This window comes from Rhopalosiphum maidis, chromosome 1 (assembly GCF_003676215.2).
Source record: "Rhopalosiphum maidis isolate BTI-1 chromosome 1, ASM367621v3, whole genome shotgun sequence".
Taxonomy (NCBI): Eukaryota; Metazoa; Arthropoda; class Insecta; order Hemiptera; family Aphididae; genus Rhopalosiphum; species Rhopalosiphum maidis.
In genome coordinates this window covers 25,495,246-25,518,697 of record NC_040877.1, presented here as the reverse complement: position 1 = coordinate 25,518,697, position 23,452 = coordinate 25,495,246, and the positions used below count along the sequence as shown (strand labels likewise).

The 23,452-nt window shown below is 26.7% G+C and overlaps 1 protein-coding gene across 2 annotated transcripts; it reads left to right on the top strand.

Annotated features, from left to right (window-relative positions):
• Positions 1-345: 345 nt before the first annotated feature.
• On the top strand, positions 346-21,716 carry LOC113548076. Of its 2 annotated transcripts, XM_026948742.1 has the most exons (6): positions 346-714; positions 1,488-1,814; positions 12,935-13,087; positions 16,049-16,232; positions 18,151-18,317; positions 21,022-21,716. In XM_026948742.1, exons 1-6 carry the CDS (start codon positions 346-348, stop codon positions 21,205-21,207), a joined length of 1,386 nt encoding a protein of 461 aa, XP_026804543.1. In that variant the 3' UTR covers positions 21,208-21,716. The 2 variants fall into 2 exon arrangements, with proteins under 2 accessions (XP_026804543.1, XP_026804544.1); XM_026948743.1 differs by lacking the exons at positions 346-714; positions 1,488-1,814 and adding an exon at positions 9,247-10,120.
• The last annotated feature ends 1,736 nt before the right edge of the window (positions 21,717-23,452 follow it).

Here is a 23,452-nt window from a genome sequence, read left to right as displayed (position 1 = left end):
TGCGCACCGAACAGCTACACGCGTTCACGCGTTATTGCAGCGCATGGTCGCAGTAGGTGCGCGTTCGAACAGCGATAATATAATATAATAATAATTAGCTGATATAATAATAATAATAATAATATATAACGACCGAACGCGCGCCAAAGTCCATTCGATTGTGTCTCCGGCCGGTGCACTTGGTTCGCGTTTTTCGATAGATTATGATGGTTTCTGAGAGGAAAAAACGTAAAAACGTTCGGGCGCATCGCGATGAGCACGTGTGGCGTTCGTTTCGCGCGAGTGGTGGGAGAGCAGCGTTCGCGACGGGGACACCGGCGGAACCGCCGATAAGATTAAAACGAAATGCACGCGTCGGAGGCGGAGGCGGCGGTAACGAGGCAAGTCGTCGTCCAACGTCTTCGTCATAGTTCGCACGACGTTCGCGAATCCCGTTGTCCCATGTCGACCGACGAGCACGTGGACCAGCAACTGAAATTGCAGCAGCACCGCCGGCCAGAGCTGCAGCAAGAAGCGCGCCGGTCTCCGCCGCGGCCCGGCATAGACCCCGCGTGGACGTACCGCGCGCTCACCGTGCTCGACGTGTTCCTCCATGTGTTCGTCGCGTCCACCTTCGTCATCGGGATATGGCGCGCTTCGTACGAACTGTTCGTGCACTACCACACGGCGATGAACCCATGGCTGGCCACCAGCGCGTCCGTTCTCGTGCAATTGGTTTGTATAATAATAATAATAATAATAATAATAATAATAATACAATGTAAAACACACGTACACGCGTCATAATAATAATATAGTCGTATAGTATACACCGACGTATGCATTTTACTATATTATGTCGACAGCGTCGCACAGAGCCCCGTGAGGCCGGCTCCGTGGACTCGTGTGAGTGCGTCAGCTTAGAATTTTCGTTTTAACTATACATACATTTTCCCCTTTTTGGGCGGAGGACATTATCTGAATTTTACGCCCCCGAGTCTCTTAGCCGGTGGCCTGCAACAGACAGATGCAATAGCATCACCGGTTCTATCTTTGGTTTGACCCTCATACCCGCCTATTATATGTTTGTCGATTTCGTACGCCGCGCACTATAAATGTACGCCTTTGTGCAAATTTTTTTATTATTATTTATACACTGGTAGTTAAATTTACGATTTCTGTGACAATTGCTACAGTACATAGTACAGTAATATTCCATGTATCCGTTGTCGTGTGTGACTAAATGGCTAATGCATAAGTTCGGCACTTACCTACTATGCACCGCTTACAATATATAGCACCTAGCACTTTTGGCGGTATTGTATGAACCTTAGTTGAACCAACAGAATCGTATAAATTTCGATCACAGTAATTCATAATATGTTATTTCACGATTATTTAAGCTCGTATTAAAAAGCTGTAGTTAGTTTATTAACAACACAAGTGTGTAATGATTGTTGTTTTTAATTTTTTAATAATATTAATACAATTTTTTTTTTTATTATTAGTTGCTATCAATATTGAGTGATCCCTTAGTAAGATATTTCAAAAGAAAAAACCATTCAAAAATTGCATTTTGGGTGGTTTCTAGAGTATATATATATACAAGATTCGTGATTGGCATGGTTATGTTTGTATACCAAGAATGGTTGCTTGAAGTGACGTTAAATCATGTACACATCGCTATACCACCTAGCATTGTTCTTACAATTGCCATTGGTATATTATGCTCTGTTCGCATGTTGGCCACAATCATGGGGCCACCTACTTGTGGCCTTGAATTTGATCCCAAACCCGAAGAAATATTTCAATTTGAAAGAATGTTCTGGCCTGAGGTAAGATATCTTATTATATATAATTTATAATCCAGCTGTCATTAATATTGCATAATATATGTAATACCGCATCGTAATGCCGTGTCTTTAAATTATAAATTAGTTTTCTTTTTTTCTTTCTTCATTTCAAACAAAATCGTTAAAAAATAATAACAGTCGAATAATCCCTAGGTATAAATATTAGATTGGTTAAATAAACCGTTGATCTTCTTATCGTTAAACAAATATAAACATATCGAGAAAAATAATTTTAGAGTGGCATGAATAAACATAATACCTATATTCTCGTTTTTAAAAGTTTAAATGACTCACCATTAATGGGTTTGACTAAATCTTCATTATACATTAAAGGGATTCAATCAAAGAATATTATCATCTTAATAATATTTGACCTTTGATATTAAAAAAAATGTACCTATTACTTAAAATTATATGAATCATAACAGATATCATGATATAATATCTGTACTGTGACTTGTAAGCAATTTAAACATTGTATTGTATATTATATTTCTTACGTAATTAAGTATATTATAATGCAATGTCAATACTTGGGTAGGTACACTTGATTCATGTATATTTCTAGATTCTCGTGATAAATATAAATTAATTACTTTGATAAATTATTATGTTTGATTGTATAAATAGTCATCAATTTTGTATTTATTTCGATTAATCATTACCTAAACTAATTATAATTTTGTAATTCTGTATTAAAGTATTATGATGATAATATTATTTCAGCTAAGTACTCTATTTCTTATTTATCAAAGTAATTAAACATTAAATAAATAAATATGTTACCTACAGTTCTTTAAATATTATGTAGATTACGAAAAGATTAAAAAAAACTAGGAGAACATGACATACAACATACATAATAATATATATGTTTGAACGCACCTATACAATTAATTACCTATATAATTATTTATTATTTATTATTTTTTTTTAAATATTATTATTATGCAAATGATTTACTTTTATTTTGAAATATATATCACAAATATATATAAATTGATTAACATAAGTAATAATTGATTTATTATCTATGTTAATTTCTATTATAGTATTATATACTTATACAAAATAAATATATTAAATATCTTAGTTTTCTTAAGTAAATGTACCTATATATATATATGACGTAGTTACTTAGTAAAATAATGTTTTTCATGAATTGGAAATTGATTTTTACATTTTATGATAGATGAAAAAAATTGTAATAAATAATGGACGCTATTTCGTGAAATAGTCACTATAATAGGTACTTATTGAAAATTGAAATTTCTGTGATCAACCCTTTTGTGTTACGTGTATACGATTTGTAATATTTTAAAACATGGTTTTTATCACAGCATATTATAGTATAGATCATGTAATATAGATGTGTATTATTAAAGTAAAAACCTATAATTTATAGAAACGAAAAAAGGTATTTTAAAATTCCAACTCTATAGGTTTAATCGCTGTAATTATTAAAAAGTTTCAGAAAAGTTCAAATTAGAAACACAATTATTACCACAAAAAGATTAAAAAAATTATGTTAAAAATGTTGATAATTAAAAGTGTATTGCTTTGCGTACTTCAAATTGTATATTAATATGAATAAGTACCTACTATTATCTAGTATAGAATAAATTTAATAAATCGAAAATAATAAATCATGTCAGGTTGTAATAGGACGCATGCAGCATAGCACTTCATATTTTGTTAAAATATATATATATATAATAATTAAAAATTACAAAAAACTCCTCTGGCAGCGGAGTATGGCATTTTTAATGAAACCTATTTTAATTATGTAAATTTTAATATTAAATAATAATACTAAAAATAAGTGAATAATACCTATATAAGATTAATGATTATAAATATTAAAAACTCAGTAGTAATTCTTACTTTTTTAATATTGGTGATGTTCCCAACTATTGATCTATTTTTTTTTTGTTTAAAGCAATGTCATAGTTATCTGCGGCTAACACAGAATACTAAATAAAACTATTATCCAATCATTGTAGCAACTAACAGACAACAATATTTTCCCAACCAAATATTTCGAATAAAAATAAAATGGATGAAAATAACCAAAAGTATTCAATACAAATAAGAATTTAATAATAAAAAAAAAAATATTGAAAATATCATTGAAAATGCTTCATGCTGAAAGTATTCAAAAAGTTATTCAATACTTAAAAAAAATATTTGAATACTTTTACTCAAATACTTCACAGCACTGGTAATAACGATTAACGGAAGACGGAACTTAGAATATCATAAAACACAGGTTTTACAACAAAAACTTAACAATAAGCAGAAAGTCGTAAACTAATAAGTATTAAATAATCAGATAATATAGGTTCATCGCGTATATTAGTGTGGGAAATCAATATATAAATGTTTGATTTATCATTTATAATTTTCAGTTATTGTGTACAGCAATACCACTAGGCTATTTTATATTCTGCATAAGTGAAAAGTGATATATGTCAAGATATCTCTAAGTCAACTTGTACTAGTAAAAAATATTTTATTTTAAAGAATAAATTAAATCTAGCCTTTATTAAATAAGATAATAACCATTTTGTTTAAATAAATAAAACCAAATTTTTTTCAAAATACAAAGTCTGTTCTATAAAAATTTAGTTTGCATATGTATTTGTTAGATTTTTTGGTTTATGTGAAACAAGAAACCACTCTAAAAGTTGAAAATAAAAAATAAAAATAATATATATAAATATATATACATATATCGTAAGTGACCAATGATCAATACTTGAAAAAGCATCTTATTTTGTAATTCTTTCTTGTAAAATAAAACGATTTTACTAATTGACTACGATTTATATGTATACATATAAATATATTAATATTATAAACACGAAGTGATTGATTTAACGAAAAACACTTATAATAACACAGTACGCGATAAGTTATATAAAATATTATATTATTAAAATTAGATAAATTATAAATTCTTGTAAAGTATAATGCAAATTTTGATAATTCAATTTTATTGATAAGAATATTTAACTTTATTTTATTTTTCTATTAATAGATAACCTTGAACCTTACAAAATAATATAAAACTGATCAAATTAACTGTAACATACAAATATCAATACATTTTATTAAATTACACTCAAATTATACATTTTATAAAAAGCTTCACAATTTATAAACTTTTAAAACTTTATTTCAAGATTAATTTTATAGTTTATAACATAATTAAAAGTGTAAAAAATAATTATTCACGATATTTTTTAGGAATACCTTTAATTTGAAAAACGACATAAGAAGTGCTTTTCTCGGAATAGTTTTTCCATATAAAACTGTGAAGATGATCGAAGCGAGTTACTAATCCCCTAATAATAATAGTATGTATTCTATGTTATAAACCTACCATTATAATTTTTATTTTATTCATAGATGTGAACTCGGTTGTTGGGATGTTGATATTTTAAATAAGTACATCCACACTAAGTTTTTTTTATTGGGTGGTATTCAGGCCTAAGTTCTATAAAATATACATTTATAAGTTTGAAAATAAATTTAAAGTTATTTGAAGATTATTTAAAAATGATTATTTCAACCTTTAGGTTCAGTGGAAAATAAAATAATACTGTATTAAACAACAAGCAGCTTAAGTAAAAATAAACACTACAATAATAATGTTTGTACTTAATATAATTTTAAACTATTCAAAAATATTTAATCAATTCAATAATTTATCAATAATTAGATTTTTGTATAACTCAATATTTATTATAATATTTTGAATACGATTTGTAGTATTTAATTTAAAATAAATTATAATAATTAATAATAAGTCATAATAAGACTGTTTCCATTTAATTTAAATTAATTGTGTCGCCATTGGGTGGCTATTTTTCCTACGTGTCCAAGTCATAGAGTGTATCCTGTATCCGCTAACGTGCTTAGTTATAGATTGTTTTATAAATAATGTAAAAAAAAAATAATAATAATAATAATATAGAAAACATCTGTTAAAATGTTAAAAAAAATAAATTTGAAATATTTTTAACTAAAATTTATATTATTTAATAACATTTATAAATCATTGCCTAATTATTTATTCACTTATATGATATCTCTATTTTTGTCTTTGGATATAACAATAAAACAAAAAAATTAAAGCAACTATAGTTTGTTAAATTAAATTTAGTCAGACGCCTCATTTATGTGAGAAAGGGGTATGCAGAGTACGTGTTTACGCCTATTTTTTACCTGGCAAAAATAAAACAAAATATGTGTTTTAAATTTGATATTGTGTTAGTATTGTGTATTTCATATATTTTAAATTTTCAAATATATCTTTGATGTGTTCTGAAAATAGTTATAATAAAAAATATATAACAGTAATATATTAATTTACGTATATATTCGCAAAATAGTACTTAATAACAAATATTGGTAAAAATACACAAATGTGTATACAAAAATTTCTTACCATAATAAATTAAAATATCTGAATAAAACAATCACACATACGTAATTTGGATTGAAATGATTTCTATGGATATAAAAACTGCAAACTATTTAGATAATATACCTGCCGAAACATCGAGCATATATACATATTATTATTAAATTATTTACATATTCTGATAAATTGGCTAACCGAGGAAATGATGAAATAAGATTCATTTATGACTATCGATGGGTTCTTTATCTAGTACTATAATTGGTATGGAAGTAGTATAGTTGTATAATAGCTAGGTAGTGTCTTAGGTATATGATCAAAATGATTAAATGGCACGATGTTGTTGTATGTACGAATTTCAACCATAGAAATATGAACTGAAATTCCTAAACTTGTAATTAAAATAATATAAAACAAAAAAATGTTTAATTTCTCATTAAAATATCAAAAACAATAACATAGTCTGAAGATTGCTTTTCTAGTTATTAAACAGCTTTGTCTACTGTCAAAGCTATTTTAAGTATATTGTAGCTTTATAATGGTTTTAAAATAATTTGTAAATATTTTGACAACAGCGATTAAAAAAACTATGACTCGTCTGAGTTAGGTTAGGTTATGCCGTTGCGTACTTATCATTCCTTAAATGCATCGCGTATTTCTTCGGACACCTACAACTTTTAAAAATAAAAACTCCAAAAAATTATATACATAATACTATTATCTCTTAGAATATAATTTTGATAACCTTTAATGTTTCATTGTGATACACTTATGCACATAAAATGAAATAGTATAATAGTATAATAGGTGCATCAAAAAAAAAAAAATAAATATATTTTATAAACTTATTTTAGTGTAACGACTAACCAACTAATTAGAGCAAATTCGTTATGACTTATTGAGATAATATACAGTTAATATTATTAAATAATTAAGTTATAACAATATCACTATCAGTCAACATTTTATTTCCTCCTTTTAGATTATTTAGTGTATGCAAAAAATATCCTACGTAATATTTAAGCATTTTTTATTAAGAAATAATATAGTATATGTAATAATTATGTTAATATACAATACTACAATAGGATAAAAATATCTGTGTTTAAGCTAACAGTGTATTTGTTCTTTTATTAACCAATTATTTTGCTATTTAATATTAGCTTATCAAATAAAGAGTTATCAATAAGAAGAAATAATGATTCAAATTCTATCATGTTCAGTTTCACAATATTTATTTATGTATGTTAAGCATAAATGTATAATTTAAAGTTTCTGCCGTCTTCAACGAAACAGTGCAGGTGCGCAAAAACATTTTTTTATTCAAAACATACAAATAACACCGAATAGTATTTAACGTAATATAATATTACGTATTATATTATTATACAGTTATTCGCATTTTATCTCCTTCAAAATAGACGCCTTCTGGGTTCATACAGTCTCCAGTATTCTTGACGCATATATAGAATCACATCTGAAGTAATTTTCAGGAATTCTCTTTAGCTGTTTCGTATCATCGTGTTTCATTTCATTCATACTTTGGAAATATTAGTTTCTTGAGATCTTTCCAGTAGCCTGAATAATGATCCCGAAACGTATTTTTCATGTGTCTCGAAAACAGCGGATATTATCAATCATATTATATAGTATTAATTTGTTATATTTAGTCTTTATTGTTAGTCCATTGTAGTGTTTTCTTTATGGTAGTTTAAAAAATCAAGTAAGTAATACTTCATATTGTTTAGGTCTTGTATAATTATTGAAATTATATGCAATATGAATATTTAAATAATAAATTACTTTATAAATTAAATTTTAATTAAAAAAAAATTGTGTAAGTCACATTGCTACCAATTTATATTATATAACAATGTCATTTATAAAATAGTAACATTTAAAAATTGTTAATTTACATTGATATACGTAATTTAAATAGTAATACATAATATACATAATGCATATTATAATATATACTAAACGCACTATGTATGGTTACACAATAGAATTAACATTAGTAAACTTTACAAGCAAATTAATTCTCGATAATATGACCATGAAAACAATTCAGAATAATTAAAAGAAAAATATATTTCATAAAAAGTCGATTATATTACGTAAAAAATAAGTTATTTGATAAGGTAAACAAAATAATCTGTTTTAAAATCTGGACAACAATATTATCATCCGCGTTGTGTAATAAATGGAATATTAACAATGTGAAAAGAGCGATTTCTTAAATGGTTACGAAAATATATGAGATATGATATAAAACGTCAGTTTTGTTTCTTTGAGATTAGTTCGGTTTATAAAACAAATTATTACCTATATGTTACGTTTAGTCTAAAAGTCTCGATTTGAAATCGGTCATTTCATTCGACCGTTTAAACGTTTCGTTATTTTTTTTTTTTTTTTTCAAAAAGCAACCGAAACGGCCAGCCATCACCTAGAAATCAGTGTTCAGTCACTACAATACTCGTACTTACGTCACACTAAAATACGTTACCGTCGTATAACGTTGACAGCACAATATCATTACCTCTATGTTTGCGGGCGGACCGAAAAAATTGCCGAACCGCCCGGCGACGGCAGGATGGCGCGAACCACACAAGAAACAACGGATACACGCGCACTGTATACCTATACAGAGACAATAATAATTGTCCCTGTGTGCACGAATAATGGATATAATAATATAATGTGTTGTATATATATATATTATTAACCGAACGTCGGCGGCGGCGGCGGCGGCGGCGGTGGCGACACAACACAATAATGACGTGCCAGACAAAAGCGTTTCGCACTTGTCGTCGTCAGTGGGGAGGGCAGCACAATGGGCCACCGTCTAAATGTTATGAGTGTATATTTTTTTTATTTATTTATTTATTTTTTTTTTATCGGCCGATTGAGATAAAGCCGCGCAAGTAGCAAAATTGTTCCATCCGCCCGCGGCAGCGTAGTATAGCAGTGTGGTGCGACCATGTCACCGTCAGTCAACAGCGCGCGCGCGCCGCCTTGTGTCCTCCTCATCTGACCGGCTTACTCAATCGCCACCGCGTGTTCGCAACGATCGCGACGACACGGTCGCATCCTCTCCCGCGGTCCGCTCTGCGACGATGACTGCTGCACGGCCGACGACCACGACCACTGACCGGCCGATCGGCTGCCGTTGCCGCTGCTGCTGCTGCTTCGACTTCCCGACCAGCCACTAAACGGACCGACTGAACTGCTCGGGCGTCCCGTCGTCAGGTTAGGTTAGGATACCTAACCCGCCCCGGCGCCGCTGCACGACGACATCGCGCGCGCCGCGACCACTGCGTTTTGCACACCATCACTCGCCATGGCGACGTCTGCGCGACGTGAGCTCGGCAACGGGCCCGCCGCCCTGGTGGCCGTCGACGCCGCACTGTCCACGGCGGTGATCACGCCCGTCGTGGTCACGTACTGGCGGATCACTTGGAAGCTGATGGACGTCTACATACTGCCCGGGCACCTGGTGTGGAGCACCGCCGTGTCCGTGGGCATCGGGTTCATCGGGCTGTTCATGTTCACGCTGTTCCAGCACCGGTTCAAGCGCTACCTGAAGCCCAGGAAGCACACGGCCACGTACTACGTCATGTCCCGGAGTTACACGGTCGCGTTCGCGTACTCTTGCGTCAACTCGTGGCGCGGCATCTGGAACACTATGGACATCGTGACGGGCACCCGGCCGCCCATGGTCGCCGCGTCCGTGGTGCTCGGCATATGCAGCTTGGCCTCCATGAAGACCCTGCGCAACATCATTGCACCCCCCATAGCCATACTCACCGACAACTACGACGGATATTTCGAGGTGCCCACGCTGTTTCGCATTGGAGTTCGAGTGAGATTTGCCTGCCCGACATAAATTTGTGCATCATAACCGAGTCACTGTTTTTATGTATATACACCGCACTTATGACGATACGACCATTAGTCGTCGTGGTTTTTACACGCGTTCATTCGTTACTGTCGATTTTTTTTTTCTCGTCTGAGGGCAAAACAATGCCTTACCAAGTTTTCACGAAAACGCGATAGAGTTTTTAATCGTACGAGTCTCGTAAAGGCACGATGACCCTATAAAAGTTCAGCGACATCTCATAAAACGATTATTTTTAATCAAACCTAACTTAACCTCAGTACAACGGCTCTTTGAAATATGTAAAATAAATTACAAATTGTTAATTCAATTACGAATTTTCCACACCGATAGGTGCTTCAATATTGAACATTTATTTTAAATATTTCAAAATTACTGCTAGTGAATTGGGGAACTGAGGAATGAATTTTATTTTAAAATAACGATTTATTTTATAAAGGCTTTTTTTTTAGGCTGGATCACCAAAAGAGTGCTCTGAAAGTTAAAAATTTAAATTGGAGGTACACAAATCTAGTTAGTTGTTTGAAAGGTCTACTAATAATTTAACAAGTCTCAGTGCTTTTAAAATTTTATTTCAATTAATTACAATTATCATGTAACGTTTATTTAACCTATGTTTTTATGTCTAAATATTCGAAGTGGGTTAATGAAAAATATATTAAATAATATAATATAGTTACTAACATTTTGGAATTTCTAGGATGATTTCTTGAAATGTAGTAATTAATTAAAGTTTTATAAAATAAACTTATTTAAATTGTACTGATTGATATAGTCTATACCATGTGTATTGTATTATACGTAGGCTGCTTATAGATGATTATAAAATGTTTATAAAATTGTTGTCAATGCATAAACGTAATTAAATTTTTGTTTAAATTATCTAAAATATAATTTAATTAAGACATAGCATCAATTGTGTACACGGGGACTACTATATAGCTACTTTTAAAATAATGTGTTTAAGTTTTGGTTAGGTTAAATTCGATTTAGTACTTGTTATCTAAATTTTCCTAATAAATCCAAAACATTTTAAAAGGCTAATTATTTTGAAATATATCTCCGACCAAAAATTAAAGATATTTGTACAGCTGATTTATTTTTATTTTTTCAAATCCAAATAAACTATTATTCCCTTCAAGTATTTAATTAAATTTATGACTACATTAAGTTTTAAAAGCAATTTAATAAATTGTAAGTACAATTTATTTTAAACTTTGGGTTTAAAATTTGTTTATAATTTAACGCTATATTATGCTATTTATTAAAAATGTGTTGAAAAAGTATAAACAATGTTTATAAATACCTATTGGCTATTACATTATACACATTATATCATATCATTTTTAATTATTATTTTTTTCACTTAATTTATGTTATTTTTATATTAATATATTTTTTTTTATTTATTAAAATAATTTAAAAAATTGCATTCGCTGGTGTTTAAAACTGCCAATCACAATTGTCTTGTTTATATAGCAAGCATAAACTTTTATTTCGACATGAAATGACCAAATATATAATGATTAAATAAAATAACTTAAGGGCCATAACTAATAACGCTTATAACATATATATATATATATATATATTATTAATTTAAAAATGTATACCATTTAACGATTAAGCTATATGTAAAAAAATAATTGCTGCGAAGTATTTAAAGGTCGTTGGGTTCGTAATACGACATTCATAAGAGTCTATGAATCCCTCATTCTATTAAAAGTCTTTATTGTATGTTAGTTAGGTAGGTATATGTATTAGAATATAGATCCCATCATTTATCATTCGTTTGCGGAAAGCGAAATTATTTATCTTGATCCAGTTCAAAACCGATTCCATAGTGTCATTGTCATCTTAAAAAACACTAATGGTCTTACTATAATAATTTAAACATGGTTAACCATCATAGATTATTAAGGCCAACTGAATTAAAACTTGTGGGTTTTTTTTATAAATGTCCCAACCTGAATATTTGTCATTTTTATTACTCAATAGATGAATTTTCAATTACTGTAGGGTTTCTACTACTAGTAAGGACTACCGTATCAGTAATTGGGCCATGTCATAATCCGATACGTCCAGTAAACTGGTCATATTTTATTTTCGATGTTAATGATTACAAATAGCTATATAATTAATTCATCCAGGAATAAATAAAAAATATATATACATAATTTTTGATAACACCAATCTATATAAAATATGTGATTTAAAAAAAATAATAACATTAGTAGGTACTGTAGATACATAATACATGTAAGATAGAGACAATTCAATAAATATTTTAGTTTTATTTATAAATTCCAATAATTCGATTACACTCTGGTCCCATACTATACATGTAGACCCTACTGTAGTTAGTGATAACTTTCAAATTACTCTATGTCTTTAATTAATACAAATTTTGATTTTTGAAAAAAGGTTTTTAAATTTTTCCGTTAAATTAACTAAATTAAAAAAAGATTGTTAACTAAATACCTAAAATATACAAGATTTTTTTTTCCGCTAAACAATTAACTATTTTAATTAAGCAAGACAGAAAATGGTTATACATAATAAAAATTTAAATAAAATATACCATAATTTTTTCCTAATTATAATTTTAAGAAAAACAGTTTTTATTAACTAGTGAGTTTACTTAATATTAATTTGAACTAAACTCTGTAGATAGAAATGGTAGCATATTATACATGTCATATTATTTATCACTTGTTTATAAATATAGTCAAATAAATAATTTTTTTTATTATGTATATTTAATATTTTGTATTATAGGATGGTACTGGATCATGGCTATATGTATTGGATAGCTTTTTCAGCGTTTGTATTATTGGCTCATTAGTAGTCATTGTTTGGCGAGGTGTTTGGAGTCTAATGGACGAATATATATACCCGGGAGATGATAACACATCCGCAATTTTATCATTGGTAATGTATAAATAATAATTTAAAAATTTATTTTATAAAAGAAAAGATTCTAGTGTTAGGAAACCTATAAACCATTTTTATAATCTTCAAAACTGATTGTCAACTAAATATTAAAAACAACCGTTTTTAATTTGAAAACAATTTGAGTAAATTTAATGGTTTATGGACAAGTTATGTTATTAAATTAATTATTTGTAAAATTGTTATTATTTATAAAACATTTGTCTTAGTTTTTTTTCATAAAAAATAAGAGAAACAATATTTAAAAAAAATATATGAACCAATAAAATAAAGTAATAGAACTACAATTTATATCAGTGATACCTAAATGAGCACGATTTATATTTTTTAACATATGGCCGGCCATATACGCGTCTTGTGAAATACTTGTAAATTACGAGTATTATTGTATTAATACTATCAAACGTATCCATCGTTTATTGATGAATAACTGAATACGATTATTATTTGTTATCTACACATATTATGTTTCTGTGATTTTCGAGATAGACTAATACGTTGGTCATTGTCGAATCCGATTTTTTCATTATTATAGTGAATAGAGTAACTTAAACATAACTGTCATAATCAGCCATTGCACAGTGCATATCGTTTATTTGACATTTCTGAAATTGTCGTAATAATATACATAAAAACCTACATAATATTAAAATTTAGTTATTTTTAATTTTCAAAAATATTTCTTTAAAATTATTAATTTATTTCAATGAATAAATAATAAATTAAAAACGAAACATTACACGTATTTATGTGTTTAATATCGTTTTTTTTTTACTCCTATTGTTTGATTGCGTCTGACTCAATTGCATTGCAGTCAATTCATATAGAACATATTGTTAATTATATTATTGCTAGTTAAGTTAGGTTAAATATGTTAAATATTTGTTTCAAATAATCAAAAATATAATTTTAAGAACGCAAGGAACTTAAATTATTATATGCCTGTAGAAAACAACATTTGCTTAATGAAAAAATTACAATAATTTATTTTGACGTTTGTTAATTGGTCTTTTCCGTATTCTAATTGACCGTAATCGTAGTTTGTGTTTCATTAAATGTTTTCAAACCACACACGTTTATCTTTGATCTTAACTTGTCCATTGCTATATTACAACCATAGTCAGCTTATAAATTAATGGAATCACATTATATAGTGTTTTACTGTTATGTAGTATTAAACCAATCAACATTAAATTATTCTATAATAAGTACTTAACAACCATTGCCCTAACAAACGTATGCACGTATTACATATTAACATAAATTCAATACTTCTATTTTATAAAAAATATTTTTGATTTAAATACAAGTAGGTATGTGCCCTGGTCTACTTGATCGGATATTTTTTTTTTACTAAGAATAGTAACTGAGATTAAATCAAAATTATAGTATTTATGAATTATTCATTAAATAGGTGCATTAAGTAATTAAATAATTCTATAGATAAAATAATTAAAGATTTTTTAGAAAACATTACATCATGATTTATTATCTTTGACCTTTGTATGTTTTACTCGAGTGACAGTGGTATATCATAAAAACATTAAGGAAGTTTAATTATAAAACGCTGATATTAGAACTTTATAATACCTATTCTACAAATATAAATTAAAACAACATTAACAAAATTTTCTGTCCTAAAAAATAAATTATAAAACATTAAAATACCTTTGCCAATATATTTTTGGATCCATAAATATTTAATATTAATTTTTTTTATACAATCTAATATGTTGTAAAAAAAAAATGACAATCGTCGTTTGTAATGTATTATATGAAGACTTGTAAGTCATGGTAACTATATCTACGACTCACAGACATAATTAAAGATCGTTGTAAATGCACTTAATGAAAAATCCTCCCATTGTAAGAACTTTGACATTAATAATTATTATTTATTTATATATATTAATTAATTATTATTACCTATTATAATATTTATAATGATAAGATCACTACTCCACTTCCAGAAAAATTATTTTGATTGTCACTCAGGAATTGCCCTTTAATATGCGTTGGGTTTACGTTACTTACTATAAATACATGTTGAAACACTTAAAACTTTTAAAAATCTAAAATACTTAAATGCCAAATTAATACAAAAATGTATTTTATCCTCTTTTCTTTAGGTATATTTTCGTAAAACTTTTTTTCATAAGACTTTTAGGCAGAATACTATTTTGAATCTACCTCGTTATTAAGTAAAATAGGTCGCACTCAGAATATAGTAAAAAAATATAGTAGACAATACATAAATACCATGTATGTAGTATTTATTTATACATTATTTATATTTAAATAGATTAATATAATACTTATAAATTATTGATAATGAGTGTAAGTAATAGAAAAAAAAATGAGGAGCTCAAATCCCAAAAATTCCCTTCTTAAGCACACATTTGATAACGCATTTTTATGAATTTGATAAACTTGAATTTAATGATGAATTATTATGTATGAAAAATCTATTCTGAATAATGAGACTGATAATTTGAACTTAAAACCCTTATAAAATTACCACCTATGTGTATTTTATTTTTGGAAATAGCTGCAAGTATAATTTGAACAATCTTGTATTAAATTGTCTACATATTTTACCGATAAAAAAAATGTTTACTCATATTGTATTTGATTGTATTGTATTGATTGTAAAATTATAATAGGTGCATTCCTCTTCTCAGTAAAACTTAATAAACAATATTTTTCTCTTAATAACCGGGTATATATAATAATAATTTAAAACCTTGCCAAAAAAGGCATACTGCCATACTATTTCGTGTTTATACTTGAAATCTTTTTAATCACTTTCAGATTTATCTTTAGTTTATAAATTACAAAATTATGAAGTTATTGATAAAAATTGTTAAAAGTAGTATATAATATATATTATATATATGTATATGATCGTAATTTTAATAATTATATTATTTATATTCATAGGTTATAGGATATAGTGTAGTACTACTTGCTTTTGCATTACAACCAGCTGTAAAAAAATTGGTTAACAAAATTAATGGTTTGAAGCGAATACTGGCTGTGGATGTATACTTACTGTTTTCATTTTTTGGTGCTGTAAACGTGTGGAGAGGAGTATGGATTATGTTGGATATTCACTTTATACCAGGTTAGATATTCAAATAACATACTATTATAGTATATATAATTTATGTATACATAACGTATATAAATAATTTATAGTAAGTATATTATTACGAAATTATATACATTTAAAATAAAAATATACAACGCAGAAACACAAAACAAAAAGTTATCGATATTTTCAATAAAAGAGTTAAAAACTATATAGTCAATATTATGTTCTCAATATTGTATACGTAAATAATTCAAAATTTTAAGTTTTTATGACCAAATTTTTTTTTAAACAAGTATATATGTTATTATAATTATAAAATAATTATAAAACTGAAGTTATGAGTAAATAGAAATTGGTTTTATGTTCTAGATAAAAAAAAAAAATACTATTTTTATGTACAAATTAATTTATAGTTCTTTTTTTTTTTAATATTATTACCAGGCGCAAACGCAGGGGGGTTTGGGTGTTTACTAAATTAAAACGCATATACTTGAATACTACCAGCATGTGTTTTATTTCACTTTATAATACGTCTTTGATAGTTTGATTTATCTTAGAGAATCGAATAACATCCTAGTTACATTATAATATATTAGTTGATATTAGATACACGTTTGAGTAAAGAACCGTTAAGAGAATAGGAATAAAGAGAGGTAATTGGCTTAAATAAAAAAACATTATGTCTTAAAATATTAAGAGTAAGTCCAATCCGTAGAACACAGTAACAATTAGAGTTAAGATCTATCTGCAAAATAGTACAGTCATTAAGGAAAATTATTTTCGTTTATAATTATATATCGTCAGCAAATAAAAGAATTTTACAATATAAAAGATAGCTATTGAGAATTGATGAAGAGAATAAAAAAAAAATGAATTAGGTGGCCTTGAGAAACACTAGAAGGAAGACGAAGAGATTGAAATAGCGCCATAAACTGTTGCGAATTGTTTTCGAAATATGAGATAAGTCAGGTTATAATTAATCATATCAAAATTTTCCAAAAAATGACTACTACTTGGCATCAGTTTTTTAAGCTTTCCAACATCTAAACTAAAAAAGGCATTGGTAGATAAAAATCGTAAAAATGTTGACTTTACTACCTAAATCTCCAGAATTTAAGAACTGTACCTGTACGTTTTTTCTCAATGGAAATAAAAAAAAAAGTTGAATGTACCTAATGTAAAAATAATTTTTCATTAGTATGATTTATTATTTAATTCAAATTTAACGCATCAATTACAGTGACCTACTCAAGACAAAGTACACACTCAATTTAGTATTTATTGTACTTGCCTCTATACTATACATAAAAGCAACTTACCCGTTTTTTTAGGATTATAAGATAAAAAGGACTACACCTACATCGACTACCTCTATCTTACAAGCACAAACATAGGAATCTATATTAATTAGAACTCATTTATTTTGATTAGTTTTTATTGCTAGTAAGGATTGACTTGGTTGTCATATTTAAAGCTAAAAACATTATCTATGTATTCAATTTTTTGACGTATTAATTTTAAAGAAAGATACGAGAAGTTATAAATTTAATATTTAAGAATTTCTAACTATTTTAATTAATATAATAATAAATATATTATATGAATATGAATATAAGCTATAACTAAATATTAGATGATTACAATTAAATAAATAAATAGAAACACCTACCTGAAAACATATTTAATATTCTAAACTTAAAATTTGAAGATGAATGAATTCATAATAGTATCATTTATTTTTAAAATATTTAAAAAAAATTTTTTTATTATTTCGATGTTTGCTACTTTTGAAGCACAGCTTCTTCTTATTTCTTGATTACAACTGATCACTGATTACGCCTTTCAGGTTTATAAACAGATCAATAACTTCTAAATAAAATTATTAATTGTTTAAAAAATTATATAATATACTGTTTTATTTTATAAAAACCAAAAATTATTTTTTCAGATGCTCCTATTACCAGTTATTGGATATCGCATATTGCATGTTTCGGCTTCTTAGTCTTATTAAATTCTTCTAACTCCATATTGGTCCGTGGTGTTTACATAGACGCTGAAGAAGACGGTACACAATGTGTTGATTTTCCATGTTATTATGTACGGCTCCTAGTTCAGGTAAGAGACACAATAATGATATATTTCTAATTGTATTATTATATGATATCTTTCTTTTTTTTTTTACTCATAATAAGCTACTATAATAATAATAATGCATACTATCTAATATTCTAATACATTAACATCATTGATAATTCCCAATTACAAGTTACCTGTTTAAATATCCATTACTATAATGAGCACATTATTATATTATTCATAAACCTACCGAAAACAACGTACCCTATGCCCCAATTAAATATGTTTTGGCAGAGGCTCACAATTTCACAATTTGTAATAAAATATATGTTAAGTATGATTTGTGTAAAAAATTATTTAAAGAAAAGTAGGAAAAAATGTCTAAGTTTATTAGTTAATTAAACAACTATGATAGGTATGATTATTTAATATCAGTTAAATAGTATAATATTAAGCTAATAAAGCTAGAATAATTTGCAATAAATAACAATAATTATTACAAAAGCGTTTAATTTACAAGTATCAATATAAGTACTGCTATACATTTGTTTTAATTATCTATTTATATTTTGATTTTTGTTAGTCAACGTCTACTCAAGTTTTAATTTTTTTTGTCTTTCATTACCTTTTAGAATAAAAATGCTTTCGTTTTCAACTTTTGGGAATGGTTTCAAGTAGCAAATTAGATATTGATAGTACTTAGTGGTTTAAAAGTAAATAATGCACAACGTATTTCAACATAACTAAGGAAAACAAAAAAAATTAAGAAAAAACGGGAATTTTTCATAAAACCATTATGCAGCAAAATCGATTTTGTTTTTTTATTGTAAATTTATAATTCAAAAACGAATAACCATAGATCGACTGGCAATTTTCGGAAAATGTATATGTTAGCGTTTCCTACAAATAACACAACTTTTTAAATATTTTGGAATTGTTAATGTTTTTTTTTCCTATAAATGTCGATACAAAAGTTAAATGGGGTTAAAATTCATAAAAATTTAATATATGATTTCATATATTTTATTCTTAGATCTTTATAAAAACATTAAATATATAAAGATGACATTTTTTTATGTGCATTTAAATTTAAAATTTTGACAAAATTTGTCAAAATCACGAATTCACGACAATATACAAACTACGATGTTTATTTTGTAGTTAAAAATGTATAAAATCTTCAATTTATATAGCTAAGAATTAAAATTTTAATACGTTTTTCATAAATAGTTCATAAGGAAACTAAAAAATCTAAAAATATGTAAACACAATTATTTTCATTTTATAAAGAACAAATTTAGACAAAATGATATGTATAAACTATGAATAACAATATTCATTATTTTGTTATAGTTCAAAACACTATTCATAGGGAAATAAAACTTTAATGTATGTTATTTATCCAAGTTTTAATGTATCAATTAGATTTGGAAAGCATACATAATTTTTCTTAATTTTTTTTTTTTAAGAGTTGTCATTCCATTTAAATCAGTGATCGGCAACCGGCGGCCCGCTATTGTTACGACCTATTTTAAATTTTAGAACGAGGAAAATTGTCTTGATTTTAATTTTTTAGCCATTAATTATTTTTCATAGTACCTAAATAATTTTAGAATATAAAATTTTTATTTTTGTTCGGCCCACGAATTCTATTTAATTCGTGATGTGGCCTGAGAGACCAAAAAGGTTGTTGATCACTGATTTATATGACTATGGCTAAATATTTACAAACTTTCACTATTTTCATGAAAATTTGGAATTCACGTATAGTTTTGAGTGTAAAGATAAATGTATTAATTTTACAATGCTGTGTATTTTTTTATTTTTTTGTATATATGTACGCGAAAGTAGTCGATAAGTATTCAATTTTTCAACTTTAATAGTGATTTTGGAATTTTGGATATCAAATAGGATTTAGTTTGTAGTGTTTATACTTTAGGGAGGTCAAAATTAAAAATTCTCAGAACTTTTTTATAATTAGAAAAGACAAAAAAAAATAAAGGAAAAAAGAGTTAGGTTGAGCAAATCCAATTTTCGACAAAATGAATTTTGACGAAACTCGAAAACTATAATAAGTTATTAATAATAACCATAAATACTTGAAATGTTCATCAAATGTTCAAAATATTTCGACTCTTTCTTCTATTTGTAGTAATAAAAAAATTTTGATTTTTTTTTTTAAATTTTATTTCTATAAATGTCATTCAAAAATAATTATATTAACCTACTATAATACTAAAAGTAAAATAAATAACTAAATAACTCCATTAAAAAATATATTATGAAAAAATAAACTTATAGTCTCTAAGTTAGAAATATTTATAAGCTTACACTCTGATAAACCGCCTCTGCTCGGAATCGTTTCCCGTATACAGTGATATATTATTGAATTCAAATTTAACAAACCTGTAAAAGTGAACCACTCAACATCTAATGCACGGCAGAGCGGTACTAGCTTGCCTGCCTTCTCTTATTTTAAAATACTGAAAAATAATTATAATAATTAACAATTAGATATATAACTGTTTAAATTTATTGCTAAAAATTCTTAATTTATATATTCATTATACACGTAAATAAAATTAACATCTAACAACTCATCCTACAATCAAAGTACATATTATTCAAACAATATTAATATTTTTCTTGTTCCGTTCAAAATGTATTGAATATTATTATTTTGAAAAATTAATTTTTTTTCTACATTTATGCCTTAACCCGTTGATTTATTCCTTTCTTTTAGAAGAGAAAACGGAAAAAACAAATACGCATCGATGAAGAAGGTAAAGAAATGACACAAATAAAAATTGAAAAAGAAGAGAAAACAGAAGAAATAAATGAGAAAATGTTACTTACAAGTGAAAATGGTGATATAACCATGTTAAATAAAACTGGAGAAACAATAAACAACAGTAGTAAAATCGTATGACATAACAATAACCAACATTAAGGTTTGTACTTTTGGATCTTAGAAGGTATCGTTTTCAAAACAAACCGATTCCTTTGTGTTCGTTTAAATTAAAAGATTTTTTATATTGAAACAATATTTATTATTTATAATCATGTACATATATTTAGCTCGTTTTATTTGTATTGTTTTTCTTTTTTAGTTGTGAAAAGTCATACATTATTTAGTTATCGTATAAACCAATGTGTTAATATTATATTTTAAATGGACATTGAGTTATGCATTTTGTAAATAGTACAATTCAAATATTATATTCGTAGTTGATAATATAATAAAATGTATTAAATTCACAGATGTTATTAGTTTGTTAAATGTGTACCATTATTAATATTATTTTTTTAATTCAGATGTTCATAGATATATTAAAATGTTATTTTAGATTTGAGATTATAAATTATCAAGTAAATCACCTAATTTACTTGAAAATACCTATTTAAAACACATTGTATTTAATTATAATATATTATACAAAAATGCGTTGTTATACTCAATTGTATAAATATTTTTTTATCATTATTTGAATTATTCCTTTTATTTATTATCATCGAACAAAATTTCTAATAATATACGTTTATGCTAATTATTTTATATTTTTTATTTAGACTGTTCCATGATTAATCTGAATAGTTAGCAATTAGTAATGCTAATTATTTGCAATTTTAATAAATTAGATAATAAGGTCTGTGTAGTTAAAAAAAAAAGAATAAAATGGAAAGGATAAGTGGATAAGCTGTTATAGGGAGGAAAAATTTGTTGAGCGTTGAAGGGAACATCAATAAAGGAATTAAAAAAACGAACAAAAGGTGCACGTGTTAAATCAGTAATAACTAGGATTAGGATGTTTATGATGACCTTATAAACACTTTAAAATTACATGCAAATATATCCAAACAATAAATATGATACGATATTATAAAATGCATTGAAAATTGTATTATTAATTATTCTTTAAAAATATATTAGACATAGGTAAATGTTAATAATAACTCATGATTGATAATTAAAAATAACTAATAATTTTTTAATATTAAACTACTTTTACGTCATACCAAGTATATTTATTATTTATCTACAAAATGTGCATGGCGAAAAAAATATCTTAAACTCATAAATATCATAATTTTTAACCCTAGTAATAAATAATAATTAATGAATTTTAGCACGTTATTATTAATTTTTTCGTCAAACAAAGTATCTATATAACCTATGTGCTATAAGTATTAATTATACTCCTATAGCAGTATAGCGTTTATAATTAATGGCTTATAGGTACCTACTAAAAATTTATTTTGTATTTAATATTTGTTTAAAAAAGTAAATAATTCTAATTATATTATATAAACTATGAGTGGTACATTTACATATTTATAAATAAATGTAATCTTGTTTAAATAAATATATAAATAAATTACAAGGACTTCAAAATAATAATACATATTAAAAATAAATATACAAGTATTTGATAGTCATTACAAATGCATTATTTATATTGCAGCAAAAGCATATTATATTATATGCCATACATATTGATATTTTCAAGTATAACATTAAAGATATCTACTAGCTAAAATCATTACAGTTTGTGAATATATTTTGTCTATTTAAAACAAGTTATCGATTGTTAAAAAAAAAGTGCTATTTTAATTTTTAATTAAATTTATGTAGATCGATCTGTAAAAAAGTAGTAATCCATTTACACAAAAAATGTATTAGGTACTTTAAATGTACTCACTAAATGATACATGTATTTGCAAATAATAAAACAATATAACGTATACTATGTAGTGCACACTTCCACGCCACACTAAAAACTTGGTATATGTTTAAACTGTTTAAAGTTTAACTATTAAGAATAAAATAGTTTTTACTTATTCAAAATATAATAAAATGTAAGAGGTTTTAATCAATTTTCAAAATATTAGGTACACAACAAAGTTTGTATTTGTAATATCTTAATTAAAATGTAAAATTAATATTCAAAATATTTATAATTTTATAAAAAAACTATGCTTGATTGATATTTTTTCGACTCATCAATAAGTGCCATACATTTGGGCCTACTCACTAATTATATTTAATACATTTTTTTAAATATAAATAAATTATATTAAATCATCAACATCCGGTGTATAAAAATAATGCTGTATATTTCAATCTTACTTTGTGCGACTTTTATTTAAATAGGAAATAAAATATAGGATGTTGC